General features: G+C 37.8%; 2 protein-coding genes across 16 annotated transcripts in view; one reads left to right on the top strand and one right to left on the bottom strand.

Annotated features, from left to right (window-relative positions):
* The window catches only part of LOC118220427, a 426,649-nt gene that overhangs the window by 326,726 nt on the left and 77,909 nt on the right, over window positions 1-22,014 (top strand). The window lies entirely within an intron of this gene.
* The window catches only part of LOC118219963 (zinc finger protein 708-like), a 235,537-nt gene continuing 214,626 nt past the window's right edge, over window positions 1,104-22,014 (bottom strand). For 2 of the 15 annotated variants that reach the window (XM_035403499.1, XM_035403501.1), the window contains exons 2-3: window positions 10,590-10,817; window positions 1,104-5,050 (exon numbers count right to left, since the gene is read on the bottom strand). In XM_035403499.1, the coding sequence (XP_035259390.1) occupies window positions 3,323-5,050; window positions 10,590-10,784 (1,923 nt within the window). In that variant the 5' untranslated portion in view covers window positions 10,785-10,817 and the 3' untranslated portion in view covers window positions 1,104-3,322. The other 13 variants (XM_035403498.1, XM_035403497.1, XM_035403510.1 and 10 more) reach the window with 13 other exon arrangements.

Below are 22,014 nucleotides of genomic sequence, written 5' to 3'. Positions count from 1 at the left end.
CTGGCAGTCAGAGGGTTATTGGTTCGATCCCTGCCCTGGGCGTGTTGAAGTGTCCCTGAGCAAGATACCTAACCCCCTAACTGCTCTGGTGAATGAGAGGCATCAATTGTAAAGTGCCTTGGGTAAAAGTGCTATATAAATGCAGTTCATTTACCATTTTACAGCTTTGATGGACAGCCTTGGCTAACATTTTGATATACAGGTTTTATATGCCTACCAACAGTCAGAGAAACATAAAACAATTTATATATTATGCTGATGCTGTTTATGATGAGAATGATTATGATGGTGAATATGGTGACATGTACCAATAAATGTTACTGTTCATGTAAATGTTAATAAAATGGCAAATAATGTTTGAAGTATTCCACCCTATAGCATTTTATGGTGTGCGTCTGTTGTAACATAAGCACACTGGTGGGAATGGCAGGAGCTTAATATAAATCTTTTTGTAAAGCTTACTGATGTCCATTTTTCTCAAAGATGACGACTGATTAAAAACATATTCATGTGATTTAATATAATATATCCCAAACACAAAAAAATCATTGCTGAAACATAATTTAGATATTAAATCAATGGGTGGAAAAAATTTGCCAACAAAGGTTCCCGAGAGTCTACAAAGTAAAATGAACTAATTTCAAGGAAAATGAAGAGATTCAGATTAGTTTTAGGCAATATATTTGCCCAGAGAACTTTTGCTAGGATTTAACAATCACACACGCACCTACAATTGCACTCACAGCAGGAAGGCAGTGAGTTTGAATCCCAACCAAGGGCCATTTTGTGTGGAGTTTCCTCATTTTTCAATGCGTTTGCATGGGTTTCCACTGGGTGCTCCAGATTCCTCCCACAATACAAAGACATGCAGTAGGCTAACTGGGGACTCTTAATTGCCCGTAGTTATGAATGTGTGGGGAGCCTTCAACAGATTGAGAAAATGGATGTGTGGATCATTAGTTTTAAACTAAATAGAGTAAATATGTTTTCTATCAAAGCACAATTTATTTTACATATGTATTATTTATTTTGAGACATTACTTTTTTTTAAAAGCTTTTTGTGCTGACAAATTAAACGTTTCGAAGCATTAAAAGATTTCACACCCAATGCAAGTGAAATTTATTTTTTGCTCAATTACAGTCTCTACATTGGCAGTACTGAGGAGGTCATTTTTGTCAAGTACACTTTTTTAAAGTTTGCAACAGACATTACAATGTTTCTTTCAACATTAAGAATGTGTAGTTCACTTTGCAAATTTAAAAAAATGTTTAAAAATAATGTGGTAAACAAATATAAAACGGAGTTATGATCATTGTGTATGAAACGTTTGGAACTTTTGTTTTTGTTTCTGTTCTGTTTTGTTTTTGTATAGCCTAAACCTAGTAGTGAAAGGGTTGCCTATTAGAATATGTTATGTAAAAAGGGTAGGTATAATAAGCTAAAGCTTCAGCCTACACCTTTTCGGTCAATATTCTTTGTTTTCTTTTTAATTTAATTTAATGCCTTATTGTTATTTATTTATTTATTTCTATGTGCATTCTTTTTGGAAAATTGTTAACAAGGACCAAAATAAATTACTACTACTACATTACAGCCAAACGGTTTTCACATTGTTTCTTTCAAACAAATTACATAGGTTTCAGTTTCATCACCAAAAATATCACCTGCCAATTGGCAATTATAGTGTATTTTAACAACTCACCTGTTAGAACAAAAGCAGCCCTGTTAGCCCCAATTATTGTGCTGTATTTTCAGATGTCTGATCAAAATACAATCAGCAAGGAACTATGAACACGCTATAACAAACACTGCAGATGGCCTCCTACCACCTTTCATTAATTTTTAAACTCAAAATAAACACCCACCAAATAAGAATTTGGAAACAGAAACAAGTGGCTTGTCTTTAAAAATATGAATGATATTCATGATTAATTCTCAGGTTGTTCTTTAAATTTAATGGACATTTCAAACACTTTCCAAACACAGCGTAGCATGTAAAGGACGGTTTCATGAAACACTACATTACACAAGTGCATTTTTCAGGTTATACACCTTTAGGAATTCTTTTTGGTCATTAAAATGATATATCTTTGTTTAAACATTTAAGTATATCTGAAAGACATTTCATTTTTCATTTTCACTTTTTCACTATTATTTCTCAGGTGAACATTTAAAGTAGATTTTGCTGCAAAACACATCCCACACTGGGTGCACTTCCAGGACTGCACCTGAATTAATTCTCTGGTGGTGATTTAAGTGATCTGCGGTCAAAAACCACTTCCCCACACTGAGAACTAGGGCTTTTCACCTGTAAGACTCATCAAATATTTCCAAGAACAAAAAAATCCTACAAAAGAATATGGTAAGTTTCCTCTGAAGGTCTAGGCAAGGAATAAGGAGAGTTATACAACAAGTGTTTTCCCTACTTAGTTTAAGGACCACATGTCCATTTGAATATTACTGTTGTTAATTTTGAGATACAGTATGTGAAAAACATTTACATATTCATACAAAAAGAAAAGTATCAGATGGTTTAACTAATTCACCCTCCATGAAAATCAAATTATTTGTGACATACCTAATGTTACGAGTTAGCTGAACATGCAGCAGGAATTAAATTAAATTTATAAACAGGAGCAGCAGAAGAGAGAAAAATGAAACCGTGAAAGACATGAGTTTATACAGCAACTTACATGGCATAAAGGTCTTGGAATGTGCACATTCACAATTTATTTCATACGCAATCCCTATACAGAATTGAGAAATTGAAAGTGAAATCTCAGATATAATCTAGTGATCATATTTAGCCGACATGCACACTACAGTCTCTATACAGGCAACAGCACAACTGAAAAGGTCAGTACTGTCAAGTGCATTATCAAAATACAAAATTGCATTATGCTTTACCATGTTTCTTTACATACAGTTTTCACTTTCTTTCATATAAATTGCACTGGTGTCAATTTCATCACCACAAAATATCACCCTTTAATCAAAAGGAATTACATTTTACATTAACAAGGAAGTTAAATTACATTTTAAAACGAAAAACAGTGACACATTATAAAATGGAAAAGGCCTGTTTGCCCAGCTTGTCCCAGTCATTTTGTAAGATGTCTGTTGAAAATAGGATCAGAAAGAAATATCAAAGAGAGAACATCGGTCATATTATAAAAATTATTTTTGTTCATTAAAAGATTTTATTGAAAAAAATGAATATCTTCATTTTTGAATGTCAAAAGCTTCACATCTTTATGAATTCTCATACGTGAATTTAAATTACATTCTGCAGAAAAAAGCTTTTCTATGACGAGTACATTTCTATGACTTTTCACCTACATGAATTCTCTTATGGCGATTTAAATGACTTGTGCACAAAAAGCACTTCCCACAATGAGAGCATATGTAGGGCTTTTCACCTGAATGAATTCTTTGGTGGCGTTTCAAATGACTTGTGGTCACATAGCACTTCCCACACTGAGAACATACATAGGGCTTCTCGCCTGTATGAATCATCTTGTGTACATTAAATGCACTGGATCGGGCAAAGCATTTTCCACACTGAATACATTTGTATGGCTTTTCACCTGTATGAACTCGCATGTGTACACTTAAAGCAAAGTTTGTACGAAAACACTTTTCACAATGTGTACACTTGTGAGGCTTTTCACCAGTATGAATTTTCAGGTGTCCATATAAATAAGATTTTAGATTAAAACGCTTGTCACACTGTGTACACTTGTACAACATTTTACCTGTATGAATTCTCAGATGTTGGTTTAAAGTAGAATTTGTACTAAAGCACTTCCCACACTGAACACATTTGTAGGGCTTTTCACCTGTATGAACTCTCTGGTGGATAGTTAATTGAGATACTGCGGAAAAGCACTTCCCACACTGAGGACACTTGAAGGGCTTTTCACCGGTATGAATCATCTTGTGGAGATTGAAAGCACTAAATGAGGAAAAACACTTCCCACACTGAGTACATTTGTAGGGCTTTTCACCTGTATGAATTCTCTGGTGAATATTTAAACAAGATATTGTAGAAAAGCTTTTCCCACAATCAGAACATGTGTAGGGCTTTTCACCAGTATGAATTCTCAGATGTGCATTGAAATGAGATATTTTGGAAAAGCACTTCTCACATTGACTACATTTGTGGAGCTTTCTATGAATTCTCACATGTGAATTTAAATCAGACTTTCTACTAAAACACTTCTCACACTGCGTACACTCATACGGTCTTTCACCTGTATCCATCTGCCCTTTACTTCTATTAAATGTCTTGTTTTGCAATAAATTCAAATGGCTTGGGTTTTTACTTGAGGTAATTATCATGGGTTCATTAGTTCCCTGACAATGTATACGTTTGTTGCTACTGTTTGTACCTTTCTGGAAAATCTTATTTTCACTCTTTAAGTCCCCACATTGGGTCAGCAGATCATGAGTTTCTTCTTTTATACAGTTTGGGTTTGGCTCTCCTGCACACTGCCACGGTTCAGTCTTGTCACTGAGATTAACAGCAGCTCCATTCATCACAGTATTTATGAGATCAGTCACTAAACTTTCACTGGATTCACACTTCATTTCATCAGATTTAATAAGAACACAATTCATATTGTGCACGTCACTGATGTGTTCGGCCTTAAGGTATTCTCCATCATCAGTCTCCTTTTTGATTTGGTCAGGATGCAGATGGGTTAAATATCCCAGCTCTGTACTGTCTAGGGTCTCTGTCTTAAGATCCCTAGTGTGTGTGCAGCCCAGATCAGTTTCTATTTTAATCAGTGATGTGTGTGTGTGGTGTACATCACTGACCCTGCTGTGTGCTGTAACACACTCTGACTCCAGTGTGTCGAGTCCTGGTGCAGCACACTCTGTTTCTAACTCTGCCATGTGGACAGACTCCAGTCCACTAAGTTCCTCTTCTTCCTGTCTGATCCTGTGCTGCTCAGTGAGCTCTGGTAGTATTGTCTCAGTATCCTGTCTCAGACAGACTCCTGCCTGCATCATACTGCTGCTCAAAGGTGAGCAGAAGTACAGCTCCTGGAGGGAAACAGGGGAAGGGATTTAGCCTTAATCAAACAGGTCCTACTGCAGCAGCTACAGCTATAAACATCATACTTTTTACACTGATTTGCATAAAATTATAATTCAAAGTTCTCAAGTAAATAATTTCTGATTGAGAGCAAAGAAATAAATATTGCAAAAAATATTTACTGATTTCAAGAGTAAAGCTTAAGACCTTTCAGTTTGGAGTAAACAGAAAAATATTGCGACTACTTTTTTTCCCCCAACAAATGTTATATCATAGCAGTGCAGTGGTAAACAACGCAGCTGCGAGATCTTACCAATTAGCAAACTACCACCATGCCACGCCACGCCACAACTACCTCCCACAGGCTATAAGCAATGGAGAGTCAATCAGCCCTTTGTCTCTTTTCTCAGTGTGCTGTCTGGGAAAACATACCAAGGGCCTGACTAGAAGACCATCATTCAAAGATGACAGCACGATAGCATAGGCTGAATGCTCAGAATATACAGGAGAATGTTATAAGGTTTATGTAGGCTAATACAAACCTCAGCAAAACAGCTATCGCTTAGGTTGATCACAAAATTCATATTTCATTGAAATTGTTTGATTTGGTAAATTTAAACTTGCCAGGTACACAAGAAGTGTATTTCACAGACAAATGATGACCAGGGCCTAAAAATAACGCAATTCCAGACGGTTTCCTGCACCAGAATATAATACATCTCCCCCCATACAGCAGACCAAAATCCAGAACAAACACAGAAAAACCAAATGAGTGGTAATCCTTTTGGTGTATAGGACTGCAATAATTTATGCAATGCAATGCCTAAACCATATAAATATACTGCAAGTTATACAATGTTGGAAGGGATGGGCTTTACTCTGATTTCCAGGGAAATATTTCTCGTTTATGACTGCGATGTGTATTTCCACTCCCACTATTCGCGACAGGTCAAAGCAAAAGTTAGAGGTGGTGTTGTGTATCTACCGTATCAAATAAAACATGCTATCAGGAATTTGACAACGTAGATAGGCAAGTTAAAATTGGCTAAACAGTGTGAGGGATACTATAGTTATCTTACCCATTGTAGGACACTTTCCCGAACACGGACACGCTCCCTTGTGGCTCATGTCCCGTCATTTTCTTTGAAAATTTCGAAAGGACTTGAATAAAAAAAATATATTGTCCGGTATTTAGGGTAATTACACTACCTTTATGTTAAATTTAATATCCATCCGAACATATTTGGGCATATAAGGACGAGTTTGATAAACACTACACTGTCCGAGTGTATAAAATGGGCCAATTTGGCACTGGGCGAAGATATATCTCTACAGTTTACTCTCTACTCTCTAGTATGCTTTGAATGGGGGTGTCCGTCTTTGGATAGACTAGCCGTGCGGCTAGCCTAATCGGCGAAGGTCCTCTAGTTTTCCCGCTTGGAATAAAATAAGGTTAGCTGACCTTACAATTCATATATGTATGCGTTTGTGACAAGTTGTGCTCTGTCTCAAGCGGTTTATTTATCGGGTAAACAGACATGGGACAACGCAGGCACATATTATTATACAAATACTATGCCTAGTGTAAGATAAAGGATGAGAATAACCGTTGAACTAACATTACTTAGCGACATCTTTTTACTCATAATGCTATTGATCACCTCATAGAGAAACGCTGGACCAGGTTTTCAAAATCTACAATGAATCATACAATCACGCGTGTTTTAGCAGTTACAGCAAAATTAGCAAGGATACCCTTGTGCAAATTTTAGTGAATGGACGGAAAAAAGGTTTGAAGCTTGCTGATAAACAAAACGAACAGAAACGCTAAAGGATCACGATTATGGAAGAATAATTACCCCATATCTGCTTATGACTCAGTTCAATCGTGTATTCAACCTGCTGGAGTGTAGTTCTTGGCAGTGAATGATCTCGTGCGCAATAAAGCAGCGTGAACAATAATGCTCTTGACTGAATTCAGCTGAGAACTGTGACTCCACGGAATCTCACCCCGAAAAGGACCCAACTTCCGATGCAGTTTCTACACCGGGCTTCAAGATAAAAGCGTTTTTGTTTCAAAACTACGACCGGGTTGCAACGGGACGTCAGTAACTGGAACAATACTGCCCATAATAGTTGGACCCAGTGTGATTTGTAAAAATGTTCACCTTTGGGATACCATTACACATGTAGCCAATGTTGTTGATGAACATGATGACAATAATTGTAATGCTGAATACACTTGTACTCATGAATGGTAATAACATTGTTGTAAATATCATAATAATAATAATAATAATAATAATACCTAGCATTTATATTGTGTTTTTCTCACACTCAAAGCCCTTCACCAGGTTGAGGGGGAAGCTTTTTGTAGCACCCACCTGGGTGATGCATGGCAGCCAATTTGTGCCAGAACACTCATAACATCAGCTGAGGTGAAGTGAAAAAATCAATTTTTGGCCAGTTGAAGGATGATTAGGTGGCAGGTTGAAAATTGCCAGGACACAGGGGGAACCCTCGACTCTTTCCAATAAGTATCGGGATCTTTAATGACCACAGTGAGCCGGGACCTCCATTTGACATATCAACAGAAAGACAGCACCTCCAACAGTAGTGTCCCCATTGGGGATAATTTGACCAGAGGGACAATCACTCCCAATAGGCCCACCAACACAACTTCCAGCAGGAAATCAGGTCTCCTAGGAGCTCTCCTATCAAAGTACTAACCAAGCCCACACCTGCTTAGCTTCAGCCATTCAGCAGGAGCAGGGCACATGGTGGTATGGCTGCTGAAAAGTTCATGAACATAGGCTAATAAGGTATGAAGTAATGTCGCAAACAACCTTTTATGGTATGCTTGTTTTTTCTTTTTACTATAGCCAGTATACGCACACTGGTTGCACTGGCAGTAGCCTAATATTGTCATAGTTTACCAATGTCCATTTTGCTAAAAGATGACAACTGCTTAAAAACAGAGTTGTGTGGTTCAGTACAATATAAATCCAAAATATAGATTCAATGCTGAAATAATTTGACATTAAATCGATGCATGTTAACATTCGGCAACAATGGCAAATTGCTGCGTCTGAAAACATTTCAAACTGGGTAGAAAAGGAGAGAGCAATGACGGTGAAAGATAATAGTTTATACAGAAAATTATATGGCATAGAGACCTAGGTATGTGCACACTCACAATGTAGAATTGTTTGAAACACAATTCATATACAACATTGAAAAATAAAGAGTGAAACAAAGATACTCAACTGACATCAAATAAAACATACTGTCTGAAGTCTAGTAATCATGATTTGCTGACTTACATTAAAGCCTCAACATTGGTAGCAAAAGAACTGAAAAGGCTAGTACTGTCAAGTTCATTTTCAGAAAACTATTTTGCTTTTGTTTCTTTCTACCTCACACCCAACAGCTTTCATATGCTTTCTTTCAAAGAAATTACACTGTTATCAATTTGATCACCACAAGATATCACACATCAATCTACAAGAAATTACATTTTTCATTTACAAGGAATTAAAATGACATTTCTAAACCTTTAAATAATCGAAATTTACTACAAAAGTAAACTGGCAGTGTATTTTGGTGCCGTTTTTTGGACATTGGTCCAAAATATGATAATCAAAGAATAGCTAAAAGGATTTGAATGGATTTGAAACACTTCCCACACAAATTATATAATGTAAAGGATGCTTTCATTAAACTTCCCAAAGTGTGTACATTTGGAAGGTTATTTTGTTGTCATTAAAAGGAGATTATTTGTTTCACGATTAAGTGCATCTGAAAGACATTTCACCTGTATGAATTCTCAAATGTTAATTTAAAGTAGATTTTGTGAAAAAACACTTCCCACACCAGATGCACAGAGTACAATTCGCCTGAATGAGTTCACTGGTGGTGATATAAATGACTTATAGTCAAAAAGCACTTACAACACCGAGAACATGTATTTTTCACCTGTATATTTAATGTCCTTGTATGGGGAAAGCACTTCCCACAGTGAGGACATTTGTAGAGCTTTTCACCTGTACAATTTCTTAAATTATATTTAGACAAGATTCTGTACAAATTTTGTAAGATCTAGATGTTATTTAGATGAGATTTTGTGTGACCAAATAAGATGCATTAAAACACTTGTCACACTGAGCACATTTATGGTACTTCGCCTGTATGAATTCTCAAGTGTATTTTTAAAGCAGAATTTGTACCAAAACACTTCTTACACTCAATACATTTGTAGGGCTTTTCACCTGTATGAATTCTCTGATGGGAATTTAAATGAGATGTTTTGGAAAAGCACTTCCCACACTGAGGACATTTATGGGGCTTTTCACCTGTATGAATCATCTTGTGGCAATTTAAAGCACCTGTATGGGAAAAACACTTCCCACACTGTGTACAATTGTAAGGCTTTTCACCTGTATGAATTCTAAGGTGAACATTTAAAGCAGAATTTGTACTGAAACATTTCCCACACTCAGTGCATTTGTAGGGCTTTTCTCCAGTATGCATCCTCTGGTGGCTATTTAAATGCGATATAGTGGAAAAACACTTCCCACATTGTGTACAACTGTACGGTTTTTCTCCTGTATGAATTCTCTGGTGTATATTTAAAGTAGAATTTGTACTAAAACACTTCTCACATTGTGTACACTTGTATGGCTTTTCACCTGTATGAATTCTCATGTGTATATTTAAAGCAGTGTTTGTACTAAAACACTTCTCACACTCTGTACACTTGTATGGCTTTTCACCAGTATGAATCATCTTATGGCAATTTAAAGCACTGGTCTGGGAAAAACACTTCCCACAATCAGTACATTTGTAGGGCTTTTCACCCGTGTGAATTCTCCGATGCCTATTCAAATGGCACATTTGGGAAAAGCATCGCCCACACTGTGTACACTGGTACGACTTTTCACCGGTTTGAATTTCACCTTTATTTCTGTGAATTGACTTGTTTTGAATGAAAATCAAAAGGCTTCGGTTTGTACTTGGATCAACTATCTTGGGGGCAATTCTTACATTCCTTCTCTGGCGATCAATATGTTTGTTGCCACAGTTAGTATTTTTCTGGACAATTCTGGTCAGATTATTTTCATTGTTTTTGTCACAGTGATGAGTTAAGTCCGCACAATGGATTGGAAAATCATGCATTTCTTCTTTTTTACAGTTTGTGCTCGGCTCTCCTGCACATTGCCAGGGTTCAGTCTTGTCTTCATGATCAACACCAGCTCCATTCATCACAGTATTCATGAGATCATTCACTGAGCATTCACTGGATTCACACTTCATTGGATCAGATTTAATATCAACACATTCAATAACCTGCAAGTCACTGATGTGTTCTGCCTGACGGTATCCTCCATCATCAGCCTCTGTTTTGATTTGGTCAGGATGCAGATGGGTTACATATCCCAGCTCTGTACTGTCAAGGCTCTCTGTCTTAATAAGATCCCCAATGTGGGTGGAGCCCAGATCAGTTTCTGTTTTAATCAGGGATGCATGTGTGTGGTGTACATCACTGACCCCACTGTGTGGTGTAACACACACTGGCTCCAATGTATTGAGTCCTGGTCCAGCACACTCTGTCTCTGACTCTGCCATGTGGACAGACTCCAGTCCACTGAGTTCCTCTTCTTTCTGTCTGGTCCTGTGCTGCTCAGTGAGCTCTGGTAGTGTTGTCTCAGTGTCCCGTCTCAGACAGAGTTCTGCCTGCATCATACTGCTGCTCAAAGGTGTGCAGAAGTGCAGCTCCTGGACGGAAACAGGGGGAAGGGATTCAGTCAAGACCAAACAGGTCCTACTGCAGCAGCTGACCACTATTCTTTACACTCCGCAGTACAGTAGATGCCTAACTGGCCACAGGGGGGCATACTTGCATTATTAGGTAGGGGAGAGGTAAGCTTTACTTGTTTGCAAGAAAATAAATTCCTGCTACATGAAATTGAGGAAACCAACAAAACAAGACCTTGTATAGCCTGAAGATTCGGTGGCTATGCCATGGGCAGGTTCCCTTAGTCGATTCGCATCCCTGTCTTGGATTGTGGAGGTTCCGTGAATTCAATTTTATTTAGGTGACTTCAATAGTGTCAATTTAACAAAGAATCAATTTACAGGAGAATTATTAAATGTTTATGTGCCACAAACCTCTGCAGAACAGCTGTTGCTAAGATAAAGGACAAAATTCATATTTAGCATCGTTTTGCTAGAAATTATTTAATTTGGCAAATTTAAACTTGCCATTTACACAAATGCACAGATTCACAGATAAATAATGATCAGCACCTAAAATAACATAATCCCTGAAGGTTTCCTGTTCCAGAATGGAATTTTTTTCCAAGACCTTTTTGGTGTACTGGACTGCAATAGGGTAGTCCTGTAACTACTAAACAAAAATTTAAAAAGCGTCCCCTAAAAGCTGTATCCTAAAAACATACATCAAAATTGAAAACAAGGAGTGAAATAAATAACTTATTACCAATAATTCTCACATATTTCAGAAAAATAACACGGACTTTGTTCAGAAAAGTAAAGTTTGCATTTTATGCAAATAATATCTGATTAAGAGTAATTTTAGCTGGAGTTAGCAGATTGGACATTTCTGTCCAGGGCATGTCCAGATTTCTGTACTTGTGTTGAAATTTAAGCATTATTGATCACAGTCAGTCAATCGGCATTAAGCTAGAAGTATACTTGCTGTGGAAACTAACTTTTTGCACAAACTAAATTACTCAAAATGACACGTTTTTGGAGAAAAGTTTTGACTTTGACTTTAAACAGTACAGTGTGTGCATCCCTGCTGGCCAAACTAGCCAAGATCTTCGCACATATTTTCACCTCGTTTTTGTTCTTAGCGAGATGTTATTAACATTCATTGGTGAAAGCTCAAACTTAGCTGTGAGCTTGGCCCGTGTTTACCATCTCACAATGACTGGTTCTCATTGTGCAAGGGTTCGTCGAATGCGTCCTTGATATTTGAGGGGAATCACTAGCAGTACCTTTAACCATTGTTGCTTCTTTGCATTCTTGCTTTTGGAACTGGACTTGGGCCATTAAATATGATATCACGTGAGTTCACAACATGGTGAGTTCACTTTTGCAGTTTCAAAATGCTTTTCACTAAGCCCATTGGAACTCAATGGGTGACGTCACAGTGATCTGATTCATATTTCTTACAGTCCATGCTATACATGTTTATATGTGGTCGATGTATGGCATGGTTCGATTTCAGCCAAGTTCCCTTTCTTATCAAGTATACTCCCAGCTTTCGTGTGCCACAGTGTTAGAATATTTGTTCTCAAAAATCCTGCAGTATGAAGAAACTAAAACCAGTATTGCATTATCCCTTAGTCTTACAATACATTATCCTTTATTCCTCTTCATTCAATTTCACAGATTGGCTTGGGATCAGTCTAAAATGAGACATTAGATGTTGCTTATTTCTTATTTATTTTTATTTAACATGTATTTTAGGTTAGAAATGATACAAGTCTACAACTATCCTAGTGGAGACATGCAAAAAGCTTGTTGGCAATTATAAGAAATGTTTGACTGCTGTGATGGCAAATAAAGGCTTTGCCATTGATTAATGACAGCTCAGGAGGTAAGACCGATTGTCTGGCAGTCGGAGGGTTGCCGGTTCAAACCCCGCCCTGGGCATGTCGAAGTGTCCTTGAGCAAGACACCTAACCCCTAACTGCTCTGGCGAATGAGAGGCATCAATTGTAAAGCGCTTTGGATAAAAGCGCTATATAAATGCAGTCCATTAATGAGAGAGGGTATTAATAATTTTGGACATTTGTAAAAAATGTAAACAAATATAACGAAAATTTGGCATGGGTATGAACAATTTTGGGCTTAGCTGTATATTGGTAACCGTTCCGCCGACGAAATAGTAGTATTGTATGCTTCAGTATGCTACGATACGCCTTCAGTGCTTCCGTTGTGTTAACAAGTTAGCGGTAGACATCGGGAAAAGGTTTGACGTCGTTCCTATAAAAAAAATTAAAATAAAAAGTATTTTTAAAGTGTCAAACTAATTTATTAAGTGAATCTGGTAAAGAAATGTCGTGTTTACTGTAAGCTTCTTGATGCACCTGGACTGTTCGGAATTTTAGGAGGCTCGAGAAATTGCTGATTGTCATTTTAACGTTGGCTAGAAAGCTATAGCTACTGTTAGCAATCTTGACCGGATGTTGACATTGACCAAAACAAGTCGCGCATGTGCAATTGCAGTGTTATGGTTTTGATTATAAAAATTCCAAGAAGCGGCCGATTGTTTTTACCAAATCACATTATTCCTTGGCACCGTTTAGTTAACAAGCATTGGCCATGGCATGAATTATGTGGCCACTACGATGAAAATGAATGAATTCACTCAACTGTGTAAAGAAGAAAAAGGCGTTCTGCATATTTCCAGGACTTCAACATGTAGTAAACAGCCGCAAGAGTCCCACTTATGGTAACGCCACTGCAACTATGCTTAGCGACATCTTAACTCATTGTAATTTTATTGACCATATCACAGAAAAGTAATGAGACCACAACGAAGTTTTCAAACAGTAAAATGAAATGTAGAAGCACTAGTCGTAGGCTACTGCCATATTAGCAAGCAGTGTAAACATTAGCTGCTTGGGGGGGGGGGGGGACTCACCCCTGTTCGTTGATTACCCAGTTATTTCAACTGAATAGTTTTACTTGATGTAGGCAGAGACTGTAAAAAAAAAATAGGCCTACCTCTCTGCGATGAGTGATTGCACTCTTCTTCTCCTTCTCGTCGTCCTTCTTCTTCAGCTCAATCAGCTGGTGGTTGACAAACATCAAAGGGTGCATTACCGCCACCCACTGATCTGGAGAGTGAACTGAGGAGGCTATGAAATTTCATGTGTCCCCATATATTTTTTCCATTTCATTAACATTTTTCCTCCCCTATCTCTTGCAAACTCAGTGTTCTCAATATTCTTTCTCTACTATATTTACAACACCCATCAATGACATGGAAAACAAAAAACACACCTACCTGATTCATGCTTCTTTAAAATAGAGTGTACTATTTAATCCTGTGTGACCAAGTCTTAATTTAGATATAACATTCTCATCTTTACTGGTTTCCCCCTACAGCCCTTGTCACAAGCATTGTTGAAACTACCGTGAACCATAAGGCTGTGATAAAGTTCAGCAGAGTTGCAGCAGTCGTACATTTGAAAACAACCCCCAGCCTGATACTTCACATTTCCTCACTGGAAAAATTCTTAACACAGTATGATTCCGAAAGATTTTCTCTTTTGGAATGCCAGTTTTTCATGACAAAAGCACATACATGGTAAATGGACTGCATTTATATAGCGCTTGTCTCGCTCAGGGACACTTCGTGATCAGGGCGGGGGATTGAACCGACAACCCTCAGACTGCCAGACAACCGCTCTTACCTCCTGAGCTATGTCGCCCCTGATCATATAGACGCTTTCAACGGTAACAACATAAACAAACTGCTTACTGCGCATGTGCGTTGAAAACATTTGAAAACAACCCCCAGCCTGATACTTCACATTTCCTCACTGGAAAAATTCTTAACACAGTATGATTCCGAAAGATTTTCTCTTTTGGAATGCCAGTTTTTCATGACAAAAGCACATACATGGTAAATGGACTGCATTTATATAGCGGTGTCTCGCTCAGGGACACTTCGTGATCAGGGCGGGGGATTGAACCGACAACCCTCAGACTGCCAGACAACCGCTCTTACCTCCTGAGCTATGTCGCCCCTGATCATATAGACGCTTTCAACGGTAACAACATAAACAAACTGCTTACTGCGCATGTGCGTTGTTCTGGCCCTAACTTAACTTCCGGCAGACTTCCACAAACAATCAATAACAACAGAATCCCTTTAGACTATTTCTGATAACAAGCAAAATAAATAACAAGTAAATTATGTTAGCTAGCTAGTTAAAACTATGTCAAACCAGTATTATTTGGGGTTACCAGTCGAAGAAAAGAACTGTTACTTGGCCAAACTCAAATGCAATAACGTTACACTACCAGAAAAACAAGCGACAGAAACAGATAACTGTTGACAGTATTGCACCTTGCGGAGCATCATACATTCCTTGCATAATCCATAACTCTCCTGGTTACATGCACATTCTTGTGTAAAAAGTGCACTCTTTCTATTACATTGCTTAAAAACGATGATTACATGAGACACAAAATGGGGCTAGTGCTGGGCAGCATGCGTAGCCAATGCAATTACTATAGGTATTTATTTGTATAGCATGCATTGATGGGAAAACATCGTGGCTCTAATAGTTTGGGTCACCTTGCTAGGTTACCACAACAAAAAATAATCAGGCAATGCAACATTGCCAAGTCATTAGAAACGGGTATCATAACGTTCGTTCAAAACGTAGCTATAGCGTATCAACTACTAGCATTGATCTAACGTTTCTGTGTATAATTTATACAATGTTAGCTACGTTTGCTCAATTATCTAGCTAGCCTCAATCAATTTAGTTAGCTAATTGTTTATAACTATTGAAGGCCTGTTACTGGTCAGCTAGCTAGCTATCGCTTATCATGAGTTTATTACCTGAAACAAAGTCAGTGCTACAGTGAGAGCAGCTATTCGACCACCTTCGTTCGACAGACAGGAAAACGGAAACTGATTTGCAACTATATATGAAATAGGTGGAATATCGGTAACAACCTGTACCTAGTTAAGTAGGAAAAAATGTCCTTGTTATCCTCCCGTGGTTATTTTTTCAACACTTTCACGGTTTTTTTCTGTGCTGGCAAATAAGTCAGAGGTGGTCCAGCGCTAGCTTTTGGTTGCTAAGGGGACGTGTATCCACGGCCCTATATAAATGAATGGAACTTAACATAAATTTGCTAGCATACTGCATACTAGCTAGTGTCCTGTCTTGTGTATTTGAGGTTAATATGAGAACGGGTGGTCCCTATCAGCACGTCTAGGAATCCGTACATATTCACTGTTGTAACTCAAGTTGCAGGACGCAAAATAGCCGTTTGGAAAGCAGTTTGAAAGTATGAAGCAGCGCCTGCGCCATTGGCTTTAATGGGTCATAATGAGATAATTACGAGCATGTTGTTGTCTTAAAGTTGATATAGTAAATAAGCCTGTATTAGTATTACTAAATGTGTATGTATGATGTTAGTTTATTTATTTGTACAGCTTATTATGTGTATTTTTACAGGACTTACATTTTAATAGGTAACGATGTGCAGTTATTTCTCAAAAATACGAAGTAACAATGGGCAAGCACCAGCTATAATAATGGCAGGGATTAAAGCAATTCGTTTCACAATTCCCTAGTGGGGTTACAAAGTTAAATTATGTATTTTTACAAATTTTCGAAATGGAATTTGTTCCAAGTTGCACCCCACAGCACAACAACCTGAGCCAAACGTCAGTCTGCTCATCAGTTTAACTTTCACTCCGTTTGTAATCGGTGCCATATCAGCCAGTAAACACAAACCCAATAATAAACAAACACAGACCAGAAGTTAACTTAGGGCCAAGTGCATACCCTTGGCAACGCGCGTGCGTCCGATGAAAGAGTCTATACAGATATGCAAAATGCAATCATTACCTTATTTGGGTATTGGCTGGATTCTACATTTTTGGTACTTTTTTAATTGACAAGAATTTAAAAAAAAACTGGCCTAACATTGTTTTAACTGCTGTCATGAGGCTATAGGTATGAATAAACATGAAAGTCTGAGTGTGTGCAAGGCAGATATGATCAACAAAATGGCTGAATCAAGAAATTTCAAACGATGCTAAAGCTTTGATGAAGAGTCTTGACTGATGATTTTATCAAATGCCTGTCAGAAATATAATCAGCAAGGAATACCACAGGAAAGCGCTATACTGCACTACCATGCAATAGGAATGGAATGCTACAAAACTACAGATCACAAAAAAATTCACTACAGTGCACATTTTCACCGAAAAGGTATTGGAAAAGGGCCAATATCAAAATGTATATTTGAGGAGTCAGTACCCTATAGTGGCGCTCTGAGAAGAAGGTCCTGTGGAAACATCCATTTACCCAAAAAAAAAAACTGTTTTTCCACCAGAATAATTTTACTACTGGTGATTTTAGCATGTTAGATCTAAATAAAAAATGTTCAATTGTATTGCTTAAAATTATGTTTTATGTAAATAAGTTCAAACACATGTCATTAATACTTTGATCAAAAACATGTCATATTTTTTACAATTTAGTAATTTTGGTGGAGGACCTGAGTCCAGGCGAATGCATTTCACATTGTAAGCAAACTTCCTACATGGGTTACACTGATTGAGTTTCTGATGTAATGTTCTGATTCTGAAATGAACATAATGAACCATTATGCTTATGATTTTTCACATTTATGATTTTTCTGTTGTTACTTCAAACAATACTGGGACATTTTAAGCCTTTTTACATGATATGTGTAACAAACATACATATATCCTTCCATCTGAAAGTATTTTTGGTCAATATTTACATTACATTACAGGCATTTAGCAGACGCTCTTATCCAGAGCGACTTACACAACATAGCATTTTACATTGTATCCATTTATACAGCTGGATATATACTGAAGCAATTACAGTTAAGTACCTTGCTCAAGGGTACAACGGCAGTGTCCTTACCCGGGAATCAAACCTGCAACCTTTCGGTTACAAGCCCAGTTCCTTACCCACTGTGCTACACTCCGTCCATTATTTAAAAAATGAAATGATGCAAGACAGACAAAGCTTCCACAGAGTGATATAAAGGCTTTACATTTTTAAGAATTTTCAGGCATTCTTCAGAAACAACACAAAGGGAATTTACTTTAAATCACCAGGGTTTTTAAATAAATCACCAGGGGTATTTAATTAGCGAAGTTCTACAACTTAATCTTTTTACATGCTTTCATAAAATACATCCCAAAATGAGAATGTCAGGCTTTTCACCTTTTTCAACTTTCTGACAGTTATTTAAAATAGATTATTTATTTAAAAATTAAGTACATACGAAAGGCTTTTCAACTTTGTGAACTGTCAGGTGCCTACTTAAATGGGGAGACTGGGAAAAACACTTCCCACATTGAATACATTTGTAGGGCTTTTCACCTGTATGAATTCTCAGGTGGTTATTTAATATTGATAGAGTGGAAAAACTCCTCCCACATTGTATACACTTGTAGGGCTTTTCACCTGTATGAAGTCGAAGGTGTGTATTTAAAGCACATTTTGTACGAAAATACTTCCCACACTCAGAACATTTGTAGGGCTTTTCGCCTGTGTGAATCCTGAGGTGTATGTTAAAATCAGAATTTGTACTAAAACACTTTCCACACTGAGGACATTTGTAAGGCTTTTGAGCTGTGTGAATCATGTTGTGGGAATTGAAATCATTTTGTCGGGAGAAACACTTCCCACACTGTTTACACTTGTAGAGGTGTTCATTTGCATGACTTCTCAGATGGCAATTTAAATGACATTGTTGGGAAAAACACTTTTCACACTGAGTACACATGAAGGGCTTTTCACCTGTATGCATAATTTTGTGGCAATTTAAATCATATTCTCGGGAGAAACACTTCCCACACTGTTTGCATTTGTAGGGGTTGTCAGCTGCATGAATTCTCAAATGGCCATTTAAATCACATTGTCGGGCGAAACCCTTCCCACACTGAGCACATTTGTAGGGTTTTTCATCCAGATGAATCACCTTGTGGCTATTCAGCACAGTTTTTTTGGAAAAACACTTGCCACACTGAGCACATTTGTAGGGCCTGTCCCTTGAATGAATCATCTTGTGGCTCTTCAACACAGATTTCTGGGTGAAACACTTGCCACACTGTGTACACCTGTATGGCTTTTCACCTGTATGAATTCTTAGGTGTTTATTTAAATCAGACTTGGTTGTAAAACCCTTATCACACTGTGTACACTTGTATGGCCTTTCACCTGTATGAATTCTGAGGTGTATATTCAAATCAAATTTTGAACGAAAACATTTCTCACACTGTGTACACTTGTACGGCTTTTCACCAGTATGAATTCTTAGGTGTCTATTTAACTCAGATTTGGTTTTAAAACACTTATCACACTGGGAACACTTGCAAGGCTTTCCTACAGTATGAATTTCACCTTTGTTTCCATGAATTGTGTTGTTTTTAAATAAATTCAAAAGGCTTGGGTTTTTACTTGAAATAATTATCATGGTTTCATTTACCACATTCATCATCAGACAATTTTTGTTGCTATCATTTGTACTTTTCTGGACAATTTCAGTCTGAGTATTTTCATTGTTTAAGTCACAGTGACGATTTAAGCCCCCACATTGGGTAGGATGCTCATGAATTTCTTCATTTTTACAGTTTGGATTTGGCTCTCCTGCATATTGCATTGGTTGAGTCTGGTCTTTGTGATCAACACCAGATCCATTCATCACAGTATTCATGAGATCACTTACTAAACTTTCACTGGATTCACACTTCATTTGATCAGATTTAATATCAACACATTTAATATCCTGCAAGTCACTGATGTGTTCAGCCTGAAGGTATCCTCCATCATCAGTCTCCTTCTTGATTTGGTCAGGATGCAGATGGGTTACATATCCCAGCTCTGTATTGTCAAGGCTCACTGTCTTAAGATCCCCAGTTCGGGTGGAGCCCAGATCAGTTTCTGTTTTAATCAGTGCTGTGTGTGTGTGATGTACATCACTGACCCCGCTGTGTGCTGTAACACACTCTGGCTCCAGTGTGTTGAGTCCCGGTGCAGCACACTCTGTCTCTGACTCTGCCATGTGGACAGACTCCAGTCCACTGAGTTCCTCTTCTTTCGGTCTGATCCTGTGCTGCTCAGTGAGCTCTGGTAGTGTTGTCTCAGTGTCCTGTCTCAGACAGACTCCTGCCTGCATCATACTGCTGCTCAAAGGTGTGCAGAAGTGCAGCTCCTGCAGGGAAACAGGGGAAGGAATTTAGACCTAATCAAACAGCAGCTGACACATTCTTTACACTCTGTAGTCATGCTAAATTCCAATGCCCATTTGTGGGTTCTTTTTAGCAATTCATGAAGTGCTTTAGTGCATGTGCAGTGTTGCAGCTGTGATTGGTTCAGCTTCAGTTGACTGTGAGAATATAAACTTGTGCCCCATAAAACAGAAAACCAGTAATTTACAAGATCTTGCACAGCTGAAGACGAGGCTGACTATGGTATGATGACAATTTCCATCAGTCCATCTATTTCCCTGTCTTGGGTTGTAGTGTTGCCTTCAGTTTAATTATATTCAATTGACATCATTTGTATCAATGCAATTCACAAAATAAGTTGTCAGCTAACAAAACCCAAGGGTCTGACTTGGAAAACATGATTCAAGAATATGACAGTAATACTACGAATAACAAGGCTGGATTGCCATAATGCACAGGAGATTTGCAGATTTGCTTTGCAGATGTTAGACCAGGATAGTGTTCATTGTTCTCGGCTAGAAATAGCTGTACAAAATAAGTAATTGTACCTTACTGAACCCGTGTTCAGCAGTTGTCTACGATCATGAAAATGCACTTTTGTACGTCGCTTTGGATAAAAGCGTCTGCCAAATGAATGTAATGTAATGTAATGTAATGAGAACTATTAAAGGCTTATATGCAATAAACTTCAGAAAAGCAGTTGTTGCTAGGAAAGGTACATCATGTATATTAGTGGGGTTTATTTTGGTTGAAATTATTTGATTTGGCAAATTTAAAGTTTTGTACACAAGAAGGGCACATAACAGATAAGTGCTGACCAGCTATATATAACAATGACAACTAAATAGGGTTTTCTGCACCAGAATGGAAGATAACAGACTAAAATCCAGAACCATCCCAGAAATTCCAAAATGAGTGACAAGCCTTTTTGCATATAGGAATGCAATAAGATACTACAGCAACTACTAAACCACAATAACTTCTTGGCACAAGATGGTGGCGTCCTGAGATTGCTCAGCTCTGGCAATCATTGCTCCTTCTACCAAACTGTAAGCGAAAAAAACAAACTCTGCGTTCCAGCTTTATTATTGCATGATACTATGACAACTATGCTAAATACACAGTTTCTAAGGACCACCATTGTCGTGTAAGTCATCCATTTAGCAGACAATCAGCATGCAGTTTCATCTGAAATTACATCCTAACTAAGTGTGATACATGAAACAATAGCATCTATCTAGGAGTTCATAAAAATATTCTTTCTACACCAACAATTAGTATTCCGTCAAAGCAACAAGATAAACAAAGACAACAATAGCCCGATACCATGTGAAAAACAATGCCCACCCAATAGCAAATTAAATGAGTGAAACTCTTCTGGAATTATACCATGTCATTCTACTATCTATATATGTTATTAAATATACAAGATGCAGTGGTCATTTATTATTCAGAGCTACTGCACATTCCATCAGAACAGCTGCACTGACAACACTCACCAACACTCCTTTCAGACTCCACTTTACAAGCCCATCCCACCCTGCTGCTAACAAAGACATACCAATACACCAATAGCATCATACATGGTAGGCGGTACCTTATAAAATGCAATAAAGGACTGGACACAGGTTTACTTGTTTCACATTCTTTTCTCATTTTAAAACATACAGTGATATGAGTCAGGGCATTCCTGGAAAAATTCACCACTGTTCCAAGGGTTCTCCAGTTGGAGATTATGCCTCTCGTTGTAGTTTCGTGAAGTCCCAGAGCCCTAAAAGTGGCTTTCTAACCCTTTCCAGACTAATCTATTTCAATCACTTTTGTTTCTCGTCTCATCTGGAATTTCCTTTGATCATGGCATAGTGTGATTGTAGAAACTTTATAGTGAGTACTTCACTTCTATATGAGTCAGGTTTAGATTCAACATGACTGGCTGCAATCAAGCCTGGCTGTGTTCAATCAGCAGAATCTAAT

Source organism: Anguilla anguilla, chromosome 2 (genome assembly GCF_013347855.1).
Source record: "Anguilla anguilla isolate fAngAng1 chromosome 2, fAngAng1.pri, whole genome shotgun sequence".
NCBI classification, from domain to species: Eukaryota; Metazoa; Chordata; class Actinopteri; order Anguilliformes; family Anguillidae; genus Anguilla; species Anguilla anguilla.
This window is presented reverse-complemented; position numbering and strand designations above follow the sequence as displayed.